Below are 16,904 nucleotides of genomic sequence, written 5' to 3' on the forward strand. Positions count from 1 at the left end.
GGTCCCGGGATCAAGCCCCGCGTCGGGCTCCCTGCTCAGCGGAGAGCCTGCTTCTCCCTCTCCCTCTGCCTGCCTCTCTGCCTACTTGTGCTCTCTATCTCTCTGTCAAATAAATAAATAAAATCTAAAAAAAAAAAAAAAAAAGAAAGAAAGAAACATTTTTTCTTAAAAAAAAAAAAAAGGAAAGAAATGTAAATTTGGGGGCCCTACTCCAGACCTACTAAATCAGAAACTCTGGAGTGGGACCCAGAAACTGTGTTTTTAAAAGCCCTCTGAAAGTAAAATACACTTCTAGCTCTTAACCAGGCTCCTTCCAGTCACAAATGTGCAGAGTCAGAACAGAAAAAATACGAGTAGATGTCACATGACCAGACCAGTTGCCTCCAGGATTCTTGGAGAAGGGAAATCATCTTTCTTTTCCCCTCTTAAAAAACAGACCCCAACACATTTCCACTGTTATTCTTTCCTTATATTCCAACACTCAGAACTCTTGTGACATTAGCATGTGGTTGTGGAAACCATGTATGGAAATTCAAGTGGGCCCCAGCCAAGGGGACAGACAGACTTCGGTCTTTTTCCTCCAACCTTTACACATGGTAACTTGAAATAAAAAGTCCACTCTGGAGTCAATAAATGAATAAATGCATAAGCCCTCTGGGTTATTCTTATGTTCACTAAAGGTTGAGAATCATTGAAATAGATGATATGGGACAACAGTTCTTAATTATTCCAGAATCCTAAGATCCTGTTGTTCAATCCTTAATGTATAAATTAAGCTTTTGGGAATTGACCTCAAGGCCATTTGAGTTTTCTGGTTGTGGAATCCTATTAAACCAAGGATTAGTTTAACTGTTTCTCCAAGAGACACTTCAACATTCTGGATTTAGAGCCCATGGGTTTTCTGAATGAGTGTGTTCCTATACACACAAGCGTGGGCTATATGACATAAAGACTACCAGTTGCCAACTAACTACAAATCAAATTCCAAATAGAACAGTTACAGAAGTTTGCAGGTGTCTCTTGTAAAAACAGAAAGTGAAAACACATGGCCTTTGTGTTTTCCTATCCTCCCATGGAATAAATCAATTAATATCCACCAATCCTGAAATGATTACTTAGATTAATTTAAGAATATAATGAACTACGAATATCCTTCCATTTGGTAGCTCTGTGAACTGCTAAACATTTGAATTGTACTTAATCAAGTTATCTCCATGTGCTGGGTCCCATTATGATGAATTCTGGGCTGTTCCTTTCTGACTCGAAAACCAAAATACTGAGAATGTAGTAAATGTCACACTTAAAAGGTTGGTATTTACTGTTAAATTCTACAGCTCTGGGCCATTGGGATTCACATTTATTTAGTTGTAGACATACTGGAGAGTTGATGAAGTGGGTGATATAAAAGCAATAGAAAGAAAAATATATTTGGAAATTAACTATTTTAGGCATTAACTTCCAAACTGTATTTGTAAGTCCTGGTAGTAAATAACATTTTCAGAAATGCCTGCAAAGACTATAGAATATTGGAATACACAGATTATACTGGCTATCTATCATTGAAGAAGTGGTGTGTTCATATAGCATTTGGACAGAAAATTAGATTTCCAGTCTCAGGGAACTTTTAAAAACAATTAATGCTAATTATATACTCAACAAAGCAAAAATATACTTTAACTCTTTTGATTTTTAAAAATCAGAATCATTTGCTTAACAAATGAATTGAACAAAGGCCTTATTCAATATCCGGTAATAATAAAAGTGACAGACGGAAACACACCATTTTCCCCCTAGTGGTGAGGTAGCTTAGGCAATGTTCTGGCTTAGGTTGTGTCCCCCCACAAAGTTCATACGTTGAAGGCCTAACCCCTAGTACCCCAGAATGTGACTGTATTTTGGGATAGGATCTTTGTTTTTTATTTTTTTCAATTTTATTCATTTATTTGAGAGAAAGAGAGTGTGTGCATGAGCAGGGGGAGGGGCAGAGGGAGAAGCAGACTCCCCGCTGAGCAGGGAGCCTGACTTGGGGCTCAATCCCAGGACCCCGAGATTATGACTTGAGCTGAGGGCAGACGCTTAACTGAGCCACCCAGGCGCCCCTGAGATAGGATCTTTAAAGAGGTAATTAAATTAAAATGAGATCATTAGGGTGGGTCATTAACTAATATGACCAGTGTCCTAATAAGAAGGGGAAATTTGGACACAGACATGAACAGAGGAAGACCATGTGAAAGCATGGGGAAAAGATGACTACCTATAAGCCAAGGAGAGAGGTCCTCAGAAGAAACCAACCCTGCCAATACCTTGTCTTGGACTTCTAGTCTCCACAGCTGTGAGAAATTAAATTCCTGATGTTTAAGTCACCGAAGGCTTTGTTATGGTAGCCCTACCAGACTGATACAAACAATAAGGAATTGATGATCAGTAAACTCCTTTATGTATTTCTTACGGTTGAAGACCACCTACGAAGACACATACCTTGGAAGATAGTTTACCATAGACCATCCCCTTTCCCTGGTTTAAAATTCCCTCATTTCGCCCCAAGGTTTCCTCAGGCAGTTTTCAGAGCATATTGCTGCTCCTACTTATACCTCCACTAAAGTCATCACTCTTCCTTCTTCTGTCCTTCCCTGCCATAGCTCAAAGCACATGAAAAAACAAAATAAGCAGAAAACAGCAAAAATTACAAAATACAAATTACAAATAACAGAATAGAGAGCCACTCAGATACATACCATTTTGGGGGAAATGCACAGCCTGGATTTAGCAGAATACGTTACAGGAAAGACACAGTCTTTGAGTAATTTGATGAAGCCTCTCAATTTAAAATTTAAACGTTGAGCCACGTTAGTTTGAAGGCCTCAGACATACTGGTATAAAATAACTGAGCATGAGAAAGTGACTCTCTCAAAGCAGACCACTGGGAGCAAGAACGGACTAAGTCCCAGAGAAGAGAATTCAGGCAGAGACACGGCCCTTATTTACTCCTGCACCAGTTCCTTAGTGTCACAGAATCCAAAGTTAATATCTGAATCCCAGTGAATAGTATTTCTAGTTTTTGCATATAATTATTCTTTTTTTTTTTATTATTTATTTGACAGAGAGAGACAGAGACAGAGAGCACAGCAAAGGGAGAGGGAGAAGCAGACTCCTGGCAGAGCAGGGAGCCTGATGCGGGACTCGATCCCAGGATCCTGGGATCATGACCTGAGCCAAAGGCAGACACTTAACCAACTGAGCCACCCAGGTGCCCCTGCATATAATTATTTTTAAGCCCATTATATAATTCAGGTGCAGACCTCAGACCGCTTGAAGCCCAGGCCTGCTGAAGGATGCTCTTGGGAAACTGACCCTCATTTTACCCAGTCCCACAGTAAACAAGAAGGTGTTAGATTGTTTTCACTTGCCCCTGGTGAGCAGGTAGATGTATGGCCTGAGTCTTCACCATGATCAGGTGGGAGATTAGATCAAAGCAAAGCAAACTCCTCAATGAGGGTGGCCAACTGCCTCGGTTTGCCTGGGACTTCCCTAGTTTTAGCACTGAGAATCCCATGTTCTAAGAAACCCCTCAGGTCCGGGAAAACCAGGATGGTTTGAAAATCTAAACCATTGATCCATGCCAATGGATCACAGGTCTAATTCCTATGGAAAACTTTGGGGAACCTCTGTTTGGAAGCATGCTGTGTTGTATCCTGCTTTGTATAACAGACTGTCTCTGTAAATATCAAAATCATTTGCCATAAATGAAACTTTACAGCCTTTAACCATGTGTGAGGCATCTTTCCGTTACCATTCCATTGGACAACCACACATGGGACAAATGGTATAGAGTTCTTATTCTATGGTATGCATTCATCCATTCTCAATCCACTTGTTGTATTTGTAGAATCACACGATAAAGAATGTGTCTGTTATAGATAACTGGGAATGATGATGAACACAAATGACAATTTGAGTCAGGATTCTGGTGCTTAGAGTGAGCAGAACCGATAAGCGTGACCTGAACTTCGGCTCAGGTCATGATCCTGGGGTCCTAGGATCGAGCCCCGGTTCCGGCTCCCTGCTCTGCGGGAAGCCTGCTTCTCCCTCTCCCTTTGCCTGCCACTCTGCCTACTTGTGCTCTCTCTATCAAATAACTAATAAAATCTTTAATAAATAAATAAAGACTTCACTCTGTTTGAGAAAACTATACTTTGTTATTACTTTGGAGGCAAGAGTTTGGGGAACTAACTTTGAAATTACACCAGGGGAGGAATATAACCCAGGCCAGAGCCAGCTGATACTATCAATAAAAACAGAAGTATGTCAATATCTGGAGCCCCCAGAGGTAGGGAAAAAGGGTCTGCTGTGATGAGAGATCAGCCTCCCTCAGTTCCTCACTCTGGAGTCTTTGGGAGTCCTCCTCTACCTGAGGCCATCTTTACCCTTCACTCCCTGAACTCTTGCCATACTAAAAGTCTTGTATGTAGTTATCACTAATGGTTTAGAGATAAGAAAATTCCTTTCCCTGATAGTGCATGGTGATGCCTTCTTCAGATAGCACTTCCCCCACAGAAATAGTCACTCATATTAAGAATTCCATTTCAGGCTCATTCAAACCACAGACCCCAGGGGTGCCTGGGTGCTCAGTCAGTTAAGTGTCCAACTGTTGATCTCAGCTCAGGTCTTGATCTCAGCTCAGGTCTTGATCTCAGGATTGTGAGTTCAAGCCCTGCATTGGGCTCCACGATGGACGTGGAGCTTACTTTATTCATTTTTTTAAAAGATTTTATTTATTTATGAGAGAGAGAGAGAGAGGCAGAAGCAGGCTCCCCGCCTGGAGCTTACTTTAAAAAAATAAAATAAACCACAGACCCCAGTGACTATATAAAATATTGCTTCTATTTGGAAAATGGGTTCCAAGTTCCAAACAACCTACAGATGTTTTTTTTGAGAGGGACATATAGCCATTTGTGGGACTGTCATTTAAAAAATTATGGGCATTTTAACAACTCCAAGTAACTTTTGCTTTGAGATGTACCAAGAAAAATTTAGAGACCCTTACCCCTCAGACTTCTCTGGAAGCAAATTATTAGAAAATTCCTTATGAAAACAAATGGAATTTGTAGAACTCAAAAAGTCCAGGAAATTAAAAAAGAAATTTCCTATCTAAAAAAGTTAACTAAGTTCTCTGTAACCACAGTAATGGTGGTTTTCTTCTGTTGATAAACAAATCAACTAATCAGATAGTCAATTGAAAGGGTGGATCCTCTGTAAGGTCGAAATCTGGAAACTTCAGGAAGGATAAACCTATCAGCACCTGCTTACTTCTGGCCTGAACCCAGTAATGGGAACCCAGTGAAATCTAAGACTTAAGATTTCAGTTCCTTTTCAAACTTGCATACAATATCTACATAGAAAACTCAACACCAGTGTTAAAATGACACAAATGGGGGCACCTGGGTGGCTCAGTTGTTTAAGCGTCTGCCTTCCGCTCAGGTCATGATCTCAGCGTCCTGGGATCGAGCCCCACATCGGGCTCCCTGCTCAGTGGCGAGTCTGCTTCTCCCTCTCCCTCTGTGATCTCTCTCATTCTCACCCTCTCTCAAATAAATAAATAAAAATCTTTAAAAAAATAAAATAAAATGACACAAATGCTAAGTTTTGCCTCCTGGAATGAGTTGTCTTTTGGAAACTAGAGTGTTCTGAGAATTTAAAACAAGATTGACACTCTCCCCAAACATATTTCTTTTGTGTCTAAATAACTTACAAAACAAAAATCCCAAATAAACCAGTACATTCTACATCTTAAATTATTCCTGTCAATATATAAATGTTTAAAGGTTCCTTTCAAAGTAAGGAGCTATGGGTATGGCAGGTGGAAGAAATTTAAACCTCGTAACCACCAGATGAGTTTCCCACATGAAACCTGCCCCACTGAAGTCTCATTTTTCTTTTACTATGCCTCCCCTGGCAGTGATGAATATAATAATGGGAATGTTTTGCACCTGTTTGTTGCTTTGTAATTGTCTTGTTGTGGTGTGTGTCCTTAATTCGCTTATATTTTGACCCTTCTATTCCCTGGATCCTACCTTGGTTCCATCCAGTATGTGTATGCCTGCATGCTCGTACACACACACACGCACACACACACACTCACACTCACACACACACACTCACACACACATACACACCTGCATATACTCACAGGCACACTCCCATACAACAATGCATTATTTGGTCCTTGAGGGTAAGAAATACAACTTCTAATTTTGACACCTCTCCTACCAGAGAGTAAATGAATATTCAGTATTCAGTATATACTTAGTAACTAAGAGACTAGACATAAATATTCTTCTATACTATATTATAAAGAATATAAAATATTCTTCTAAAAATAGTTATTTTGGGTCTTCATTTACTAGAATAAAACAGATGAAAAGTGAGAGAAGTTATACTCCACAAAAAGATTGTCTGTTTCTCCCTCTCCCACTCCCCCTGCTTGTGTTCCCTCTCTCACTGTCTCTCTCTCTGTCAAATAAGTAAATAAAATCTTAAAAAAAAAAAAAAAAGTGTTCCAAACACTTCTTCTATGTCATATGATATGGTCAAAGATTTGTTGATCAGATAATTAAATATTTTCAATAAATATTTCTATGCAAGAAATGTTTCCTTGGTTTCTGTTGATGTTACAGCTCTTCTCTATAATGAAAATACCTGAATATGGGTTGTTTATGTTTCAGGAAGCGATGTTGGGAAATGTCAGGAAAACTAATATTAATAGCTCAAACCACCCATTAAAACAAAATAGTGTGTGTATACACACACACACACACTCACAAAGGTATTATGTAGAATGCTAATGAATTTGTATCAAGTATCATTGGATATACATGACCCTTACCCATTTCCTCATTTTAATTGTGTGGATCTACACACACACACATATGCACACATATCATATATGGATATATATGTATTTGTGTAGGATTTGTGTGTATGAATACATGTACGTGTGTATATGTATATATTTGTTGAATTAATTAAAATAAATGAAGGGAGAAGAAAAGTAAAGCTGACATCAGACTTCACAACATTCAATACCAGAAAACAATTAAGCAATGTCTATATAGTTTTGAGGTGAAAAGAAAAGAAAATGTGACCTAATTACACTATACCCATCCACGGTATAATTTTAGAGGCAATACAGAGACATTTTCAACACAAAAGAACTCAGAAAATATAATACCCATGTGACCTTCCTGAAAAAAAAAAAAAACTACTTTGTAATAAATTTAGCCGATTAAGAGATGAATCAAAATAAATAACTCAGGAATAGCAAAGCCATTGTAAAAGGACAGGAAGTGCTTTTTATTTTAGTGTAGTCCTAATAGTTTAATTTTGCTTGAGGAGACATATCTAGAAAAATGTTTCTACAGCCAATGTCAGAGAAATTACTGCTTATGTTTTCCTTCACAAGACTTATGGTTCAGGTCCCACCTTTAGTTCTTTAATCCATTTTGAGTTTATTTTGTGTATGGTGTAAGAAAGTGTAGCTGTCTAGTTTTTCCAATACCATCTGTTAAAGAGTCTACATTTTCCCCATTGTATATTCTTGCCTCCTTTATCAAAGATTAATTGACCATACAATTGTGGGTTTATTTCTGGACTCTCCATACTGTTCTATTGATCTATATATCTATTTTTGTGCCAGTACCATACTGTTTTGATTACTACAGCTTTGAGTATACCCTGAAACCTGGAATTGTGATACCTACAGCTTTGTTCTTCTTTCTCAAAATTGCTTTGGCTATTTGGGGTCTTTTCTGGTTCCATACAAATTTTTGGATTATTTGTTCTAGCTTTTACATAGTGAAGAAAACCACCAACAAAACAAAAAGGCAACCTACTGAATGGGAGAAGATATTTGCAAATGATATATCTGATAAGGAGTTAATACCCAAAATATATAAAGAACTTATATAACTCAATACCAAAAAAGAATCCAACTAAAAAATGGGAGGAGCCCCTGAACAGACATTTTTCCAAAGAAAACATACAGATGGCCAACAGATACATGGAAAGATACTCAATGTCACTAATCATTGGGGAAATGCAAATTAAAACCAGAACGAGATGTCACCTCACACCTGTCAGAATGGCTAAAACCAAAAATACAAGAAATAACAAATGTTGGCAAAGATATGGAGAAAAAGGAACCACCGTGCACTGCTGGTGGTGGGAATGTAAATTGGTGCAGCCATTGTGGAAACCAGTATGAAGGTTCCTTAAAAGATAAAAAATAGAATTACCATATGATCCAGTAATTTCACTGCTGGGTATTTACCCAAAGAAAATGAAAATACTAACTTGAAAAGATAAATGCACCCCTATGTTTATTGCAGCACTATTCACAATGCCCAAGATAAGGAAGCAACCTAGGTGTCCATCAGTAGATGAATGGATAAAGAAGATGTGGTATACACACACACACACACACACACACACACACACACACACACACAGGAATATTATTCAGCCATAAAAAAGAAAGAAATCTTGCCATTTGCAATAACATGGATGGACCTAGAGAATATAATGCTAAGTGAAATAAGTCATTTAAAGACAAACACCATATGATTTCACTCATATGTAGAATTTGAGAAACAAAACAAATGAACAAAGAAAACAGGAAACAAAAAAAACCCAGACTCTTAAATACAGAGGACAAACTGGTAGTTGCCAGAAGGGAGGTGGGTGAGGGGGATGGGTGAAATAGATAAAGGGGATTAAGAGTACACTTATCTTGATGAGCACTGAGAAAAGTATAGAATTGTTGAATTATTTTATTATATACCTGAAACTAATATAACATTGTATAATTATACTTCAATTAAAAAAAAAAGGATGGGGCACCTGGGTAGCTCAGTTCGTTAAGTGTCCAACTCTTGATTTCGGCTCAGGTCATGATCTCAGGGTCATGGGATGGAGCCCTGCCTCTGGCTCTGCCCTCAGTGTGCAGAGTCTGCTTGTCCCTCTCCTTCTGTTCCTCCCCCCACTCTCTCCCTCTCTCTCTCTCAAATAAATAAAAGTCTTTGAAAAAATAAAAATAATTTGATTTTTTAAAGATTTTTTTAAAAGATTTTATTTATTTGTCAGAGAGAGACAGAGAGCATGCACAAGAAGGGGGAGAGGCAGAGGGAGAAGCAGGCTTCCTACTGAGCAAGGAGCCCAATGCAGGACTCGATCCCAGGACGCTGGGATCATGATCTGAGCTGAAGGCAAATGCTTAACCAACTGAGCTACCCAGACATCCCCCCCAAAATAAAAATAATTTAAAAAAAAGAATAGCAACTGCACCTCAAATCCATTTAAAGATTAGTCCAAGATTAATCAACTATGGGAATTGTAATTACAGAAAAGAAAGTGAATAGTGTAAATCTGCATAAAATAAAAATTATAAAATAATTAAAATTGGGAAATATAACAAGGAAAAAAATAAGATGAGGAAATACTAAATACCTTCATTTTTTATAGTAGGACGTCAGTTGTTATAATTGAAAAATGTGATCAAAAAGTAGTGAATGGAGAAGCTCCTGAGTGACTCAGTTGGTTAAGCGTCTGACTTTTTTTTTTTTAAGATTTTATTTATTTATTTGACAGAGAGGGACACAGCAAGAGAGGGAACACAAGCAGGGGGAGTGGGAGAGGGAGAAGCAGGCTTCCGGCTGAGCAGGGAGCCCGATGCGGGGCTTGATCCCAGGACCCTGAGATCATGACCTGAGCTAAAGGCAGACACTCAACAACTGAGACACCCAGGTGCCGCTAAGCATCTGACTCTTGATTTCACCTCAGGTCATGATCTCAGGATTGTGAGATCAAGCCCCGTATCAGGCTTCACGCTGGGCATGGAGCCTGCTTAAGATTCTCTCTCCCTCTCCCTCTGCCTCTACCCCATACCCCCTCTCTAAAAAAAATAATGAATGGACTTTAATAATAATAATAATGAATCTTCATCATAGGGTCTTAGAGTGATTTTAGAATGACTTTCGTGAAGTTAGGTTCAATTTTAATAATTCTCTTATTTTTTATTTCAGATTCTCTTTCTACTGTTGGAATCAAGTACAAATATTTTTTATTTTAATTAATAAAATTTTATAACAGAATTTATGATCATCTACATTGCTATATACCCATCTATCTATTAAGACAGTATATAAAACTAGGGTTTTTTATTAAAAGTTTTTATTTATTTATTAAAACTGTTTTACATAATGTTTACCTAAGGGTGACAATGGTTGTTTCTGGGTAAGAAATTTTTGGTGATTTTATTTTATTTATTCATTTATTTATTTTAAGATTTATTCATTTTCAGAGAAGGAGGATGGGCAGAAGGAGAGAGAGAATCTCAAGCAGACTCCCCACAGAGCGTGTAGCCCAAGTGTTCCATTACATGATTCTTAATATTGAAATCTGCAGTTTTGTTTGTTTGATTGCTTATTTTCATTATTTGATCAATTACCTTAATTTCATCTTTTTTTTTTTTTTAAAGATTTTATTTATTTATTTGACAGAGAGAGACATAGCGAGAGAGGGAACACAAGCAGGGGGAGTAGGAGAGAGAGAAGCAGGCTTCCCCGCCGTGCAGGGAGCCCGATGTGGGGCTCGATCCCAGGACCCTGGGATCACGACCTGAGCCGAAGGCAGACGCTTAACGACTGAGCCACCCAGGCGCCCTACCTTAATTTCATCTTTTTTGTCACTTTATATTAGGTGCTTTGCTTATAAAGTGCATATAGCACGTTTTTTTCCAATTACCAAAATCCACCAATCATAAGGTAGAAGAGTATGGATTTAAGAAATTTTAAAGTTACATAGGAAAAGTTTAACCTTACTAGTAATCAAAAAGATGAAAGTTAAAAAACAGAATACATTCAAATTGCAGACGTTTCTCTTTTTTTAAAGATTTTATTTATTCATTAGAGAGAGAGCGGGCAGGGAGGAACAGAAGGGGAGGGAGAGGGAGAAAGAATCTGAAGCAGATTCCGTCTGCACTGAGGGCAAGGCCCAAAGTGGCACTGGATCCCACAACCAGCAGATCACGACCTGAGCTGAAACCAAGAGTCCGAAGCTCAACTGACTGAGCCACCCAGGTGCCCTTGTTTCTTGTATTCAATAATGCCCAATGTTGGTGAGAATATGGTACTTTGAAAGCTCTCATACATTGATGATGGGAGAATAAAACAATACAATTAAAAGCATAATTTGACAATAGATACCCTTTGGCCATTAGTTTGGCCCCATGACTAATGGATGCCAAGTAGACAAATACAGAATCTAAGAAACCACAGAATATAACAGACAGGATTGCCAAATTTTTATCTCTATGATAATGATTTTAAGGATTCCAGAATCCTTCACACAGAACTTTGAAATTGCATACAGTCCATGGCCATCACCTACAACTGAGCAAAGGTGTAGGAGAGAAGGAAAAAGTTACCTTGACTCTGGGACCCAGAGTTAAAGAAGGGAAATTAGAGGAAAGACATGAACAAATATAAAAGCAACCTATAAAAGACTTATGACTCTGGTACCATTAAATTGCTCCTTTTACTTATCCTAATACAATCCCAAGACAAAAGTAATCCCATACTTTCTCAGATGAAATATTATGTAGACTTTGAAACCAAACTGCCTGAGTACAAATTTGCCCAGCTTCACTAATTATGAGGCCTTGTGCAAGTTACTTAACCATTTTGCACCTTAAGTGTCTTCATCTATAAAAGCAGGAATAAGGATTGCTGAGAGCGTTACCTGACTTAATATATGGATAGCTTAGGACAATGCCTGGCCTGTAAGAAATGTTTTATAACTTTCAGATTTCTTTATCTAAAATGCAGTGGGAAAAGAAGCTGCTTTTTCTTGATCTTAACTGAAGGTGTGAGTGGAAGTTTTTCTCACTTTCACATCATGAGTACCACTAACTGAAAGAAATTGTAAAATTCCTTTGATTATAAGATGTACCCTAACTTCAGAGAAGTTAAAATGAAATAACATAATATTTATCTTAGAATAGAAATAAGTTAGTATGCTTTAATTTAATTCTAAGTTAATGTGTGTGTGACATCCATGCAAAATAATTTGATTCAAATAATGAATAATGTAACTTCTTACCTCTGTAAATTCCATTTTGTTCAATCTTGGTTCCATTGAGTCAGCAATATCCAATTGTTTGCAACATGCTTCTAATTATGGAATAAAAGGTATTTGCTAGTTAGTTTGGTTGTAATACATTCATATTTCATATTCATTTTATAGCACTTTAGAAGAACGTAAAATTATTTCTTAATTAATGTCTATCTTAATATCCATCAATATTTACAATAAAGCAAATGATATATAGTTGGGTAACATTCCAATTACTACAAAATTATTGCTTTTCCTGGCTTTTATTTAACCAAGCAACCCAAACACTGAAATAAATGTGTCTACATTTTTAACGACCAGCCTGAGATAAAGCAAAAACAAATATGCACATCAATAGTATAAAAAAGACTACGAAAACAACTGTGTTGGGTTATGCTAGCATTTACAGAAGCAGGTCCTAAAACACAACACTTCTACAAACCTTCTTTTTAAATATTTTGTCTTTAATGCTTCTTAAATTAAATAAATAATATACAAATATGTTCTTTTAGTAAATGATTCAAATAGTACAAAAACATAAGCAGCAAAACTTGAATATCTCCCTTTTCCCCTGCCCCCCACCAGCATTCTCACTCCCCCTTCCCCCGCCACCCCAGAAAGAACCACCATCAACCCTTTGTTGCCACCCTTCCAGCAACCTTTCTAGGTATTTTTGTTTATAACATACATCTTTTTTTTTTTTTAAGATTTTATTTATTTATTTGACAGAGAGAGAGACACACAGCAAGAGAGGGAACACAAGCATGGGGAGTGGGACAGGGAGAAGCAGGCTTCCTGTGGAGCAGGGAGCCTGATGCGGGGCTTGATCCCAGGACCCTGGGATCATGAACTGAGCCGAAGGCAGACGCTTAACGACAGCTTTTGTTTTTCTACACATACATATGATCATATTGATCTGCAACTTCCTTTTTTCACTTCATCACTCACCTTGTAGATCTTTTCATATTGGACATGGAGCTCAGGGGGAAGGTTTGGGATGGGAATATAGATATATAAATGAGTCATCAGCTCAAGTCATGGGTTTATTTATTTATTTATTTTTTAAAAAATTTTATTTATTTATTTGACAGAGAGAGACAAAGCGAGAGAAGGAACACAAGCAGCAGGGGTGGGAGAGGGAGACTCAGGCTTCCCGCCAAGCAGGGAGCCCGATGCGGGGCTCGATCCCAGGACCCTGGGATCATGACCTGAGCTGAAGGCAGACGCTTAACAACTGAGCCACCCAGGCGCCCCAAGTCATGGGTTTAAATAATAACCTGGGTAGGGTGTATAATGTGTAAAATGATAATAGAGCCAAAAAGAAAACTCTGAAAACAACATTTAAGGTACAAATAAGAACCAAGAAACAAAATGCTAAGAGGTGATCGGTGATAGATGAAAAATCAAGAAAGAATGATATCACAAAAGCCAAGAAAAAAAGAGTTTCATGAATAATAGAGTGATCACTAGTGGTAAATATGGCAGTTAGTTCGAATAAAGATTTTTTTTAAACCTCCTTTTGATATGACAATTATGTAATCTTTATTGACCATAACAAAAAACAAACACAAACTGTGTAAAAGTTCATGAGGAAAGCACTGGATTCCTCTCCTGCTTCTAACCCCAAATCCTCCTGCCTATCATGGGCTGGTATATAAAAGATTCTTTAGTCACTCTTGATTTTTGTAACTGCTTTTTATGAGATATCAGTTACTGTCATAAGAAGATCATACAAACTTTAGTATAAACTTATGCATTAGATGCTGTTATCCTCATCCCAGACCTCCCCCCAAGCTCTAGAAGATTATGCAAGCCACACTGGTTTCTAATGGTAATAGCTGTTATTAAGTGTATGTGTCTGTCCCCTGACTGGACTTTGAGGAACTTAAGGAGAGGAAAGATGCCATAGTCCTCTTCCCATCCTCTACCCCATCACAGTATCTGGAACTAGGTGAGAGCTTAATAAATATTGCATGAATGAATGAATGAATGGTACAGGAAATCTGAGGTAGTATAGGAGGTGAGAGGACAAAAAAATCAGTCAACTAGAATGGTCTGGAATTTCTCTAATTTTACCACAATCTCAAATAGAGCTCTCTTCACTCACTCCTTCTGTACCTTCATCAAAAAGTAAATAAATAAAAGAAGTTATCGCAAAGATTTTCTGAAAGAGGAGTTGAGGTTGTGCTAACCATGAAGAATTCTAGATTTTGGATAGGCTGTGAACATGTGGGAGAAAGGGTTGTCAGCAAGGCCCAAATCATGTTTGGGGACAAGTGATCAGGAAGATGGGAAGCATATTTTATTTTTTAAAATGAGACTAGATTTCAATCTATTGTTATCAATGTAATAGTGGTCAAAAACCAATTGAAAAAAATCATTTGGATATAAATTATGTCTACCTAAGGAACTAAACTCTAGTGCTTTATTCTACAAGTCAGAATTTTTTTTAAGTTTATTTCTTTTAGTAATCTGTACACTCAATGTGGGGCTCCAGCTCACAATGCCAAGATCAAGAGTCACATGCTCTTCCAACTGAGCCAGCCAGATGCCCCTACAAGTCAGAATTTTTGCTTAATCTCATATGAGGAAACAATTATGAAAATAAAAGCATCAAAATCTGTGGTTCTCTATAGTTGTAGTACTGTCTCCCTCTACCCCCAGTGAGCATGGTGGAAATTTGTAGTTTGTTTTTGTTGGTACAGTGATGGCGAGTAGGGGTAGGGTCAGAAATCCTGCAATTCTTGAGGCACATGGGTGGCTCAGTTGGTTGAGCAGATGACTTGATTTTGCTCAGGTGATCTCGGGGTCCTAGGATGGAGCCCTATGCTCAGTGGGGAGTCTGCTTGAGGATTCTCTCCTTCTTCCTCTGGCCCTCCCCCTGTTCTTGCTCTCTCTCTTTCTCTCTCTCAAATAAATAGATATTCAAATAGGGGAAAAATCTGCTTAGAATAAATTTGAGTCTAGAAACTATTTTACATATAAACACAGTATATTTTTTATTGTTAAATTTTCCAAGACTGTAACTACTATGAAAATTTGAGAGTGGATTATACTTTGCTTCCTTCTGAAACTTTACCAAGAGTTGTCCACCATTTCAGAAAATTATTTAATGGGAGATAATGTCATAATTTGTGTCTGAACTCCAATACAACACACCTGCATCAGTCTGCATTTGTAGCTCTCCTCTTTATGGGGATTCTATGTATATATACAAATCATTCATTTTGCCCTTACTTCAAAATGTCAAATACAAAGAAAATGGTCGACTGGATATAATTTTACTTTTCTTATGTCTAAACATTCATTATAAGTACAAATGTCTGATACATTATGTCTTCTAGTGAAGTTATAACCAAACATTTATATATTGAAATACAGTCCATATAATTTTCTTAGGTCTTTTCTTGTATTTTTCCTTTATATCACAGTTAGGACATAATACCTTTTTTTAAAAAATTCTGTGTATGTAAGTAAGTAATGATTTTCTAGGAACTTGATGGGATGATAAAGGGATAATACAGAGTATTTATAATAAAATGGAGCACTCGACTAAAAGGATCAAAAATCACTGATTGCTTTTCTGTTTTTCTACATTCTCCATCTGGAAAGGGCAAAAGAACCAAAGTACATGTATAAGAACTTTGAATAACATATATCTCAATATTGACTCTTCATCTTAATCCATCATCTGTCCCCTCACCCCCCTCCACCCTTATAAAAGAGGGAAAAATAGAAATACTACAGGAATAGGCAGGTTTACCAAGATGGAGATCTGGATTTTGAAAAAATTCATGAAGAACATTCTGAATCTGCAAATCAAAGAAAACAGACCATGCATTACATCTCAATTGCCATATATTTAGTGTTTTAGACTAAAAGCCATCTAGAGAGTCTTTCTGTTTAAGTCTTGAGTAATCCTTCTAAACCAGGGACTGAAATTATTAATAATTAACATTTAGTTCATAGACTACTTCAAGGTATATCAAATGTTTTTTCATACATATCCTCAATGATTCCCATTGAGAATGTTCTGTGTGAGAAGTAGGATGCTGAGAGTGATCCTATTTTGTCCTCTCCAAGGACATTTCTAGCAACCTTCAGACACTGGGCATCTTTGGCAACCAGCTTGGCAATCCAAAGAATCCTCTATAATTCCTTGTCCTTCAATTACTAAAAAACAAAACTTCTGAGTTCTTCTTGGTCCATTTTTAAAAAATAGATTTGACGGACCTCTGGCTAGCTCAGTTGGTAGAGCTTGTGACTCTTGATCTCCAACGTGAGTGCAAGCCCCACACTGGGCATAGAGCTTACTTTAAAAAAGATAGACTTGGGGCGCCTGGGTGGCTCAGTTGGTTAAGCGACTGCCTTCGGCTCAGGTCATGATCCTGGAGCCCCGGGATCGAGTCCCGCATCGGGCTCCCTGCTCGGCAGGGAGTCTGCTTCTCCCTCTGACCCTCCTCCTTCTCATGCTCTCTGTCTCTCATTCTCTCTCTCTCAAATAAATAAATAAAATCTTTAAAAAAAAAAAAAAAGATAGACTTGATTTTTTAGAACAGTTTTAGGTTCACAGAAAAACTGAGCACAAAGTACAGAGAGTTTCCATATACTCCCTGTCCTCCCCACCACATACACAGCTTCCCCACTATCAACATTCCCTACCACAGTGGTACATTTGTTACAATCAATGAACCTCCATGAAACATCATCATCCAAAGTCTATAGTTTACATTAGGAAT

At 37.7% G+C, this 16,904-nt stretch overlaps 1 protein-coding gene across 1 annotated transcript in view; it reads right to left on the reverse strand.

The window, feature by feature from the left end:
* The window catches only part of EFCAB5 (EF-hand calcium binding domain 5), a 125,947-nt gene that overhangs the window by 82,841 nt on the left and 26,202 nt on the right, over positions 1 to 16,904 (reverse strand). The window contains exons 4-5 of the mRNA XM_078066365.1: positions 15,929 to 15,977; positions 12,154 to 12,224 (exon numbers count right to left, since the gene is read on the reverse strand). Coding sequence (XP_077922491.1) covers positions 12,154 to 12,224; positions 15,929 to 15,977 — 120 coding nt within the window. The remainder of the gene's footprint in view (positions 1 to 12,153; positions 12,225 to 15,928; positions 15,978 to 16,904) is intronic.

The sequence above is a fragment of the Halichoerus grypus genome, chromosome 2 (genome assembly GCF_964656455.1).
Source record: "Halichoerus grypus chromosome 2, mHalGry1.hap1.1, whole genome shotgun sequence".
Taxonomy (NCBI): domain Eukaryota; kingdom Metazoa; phylum Chordata; class Mammalia; order Carnivora; family Phocidae; genus Halichoerus; species Halichoerus grypus.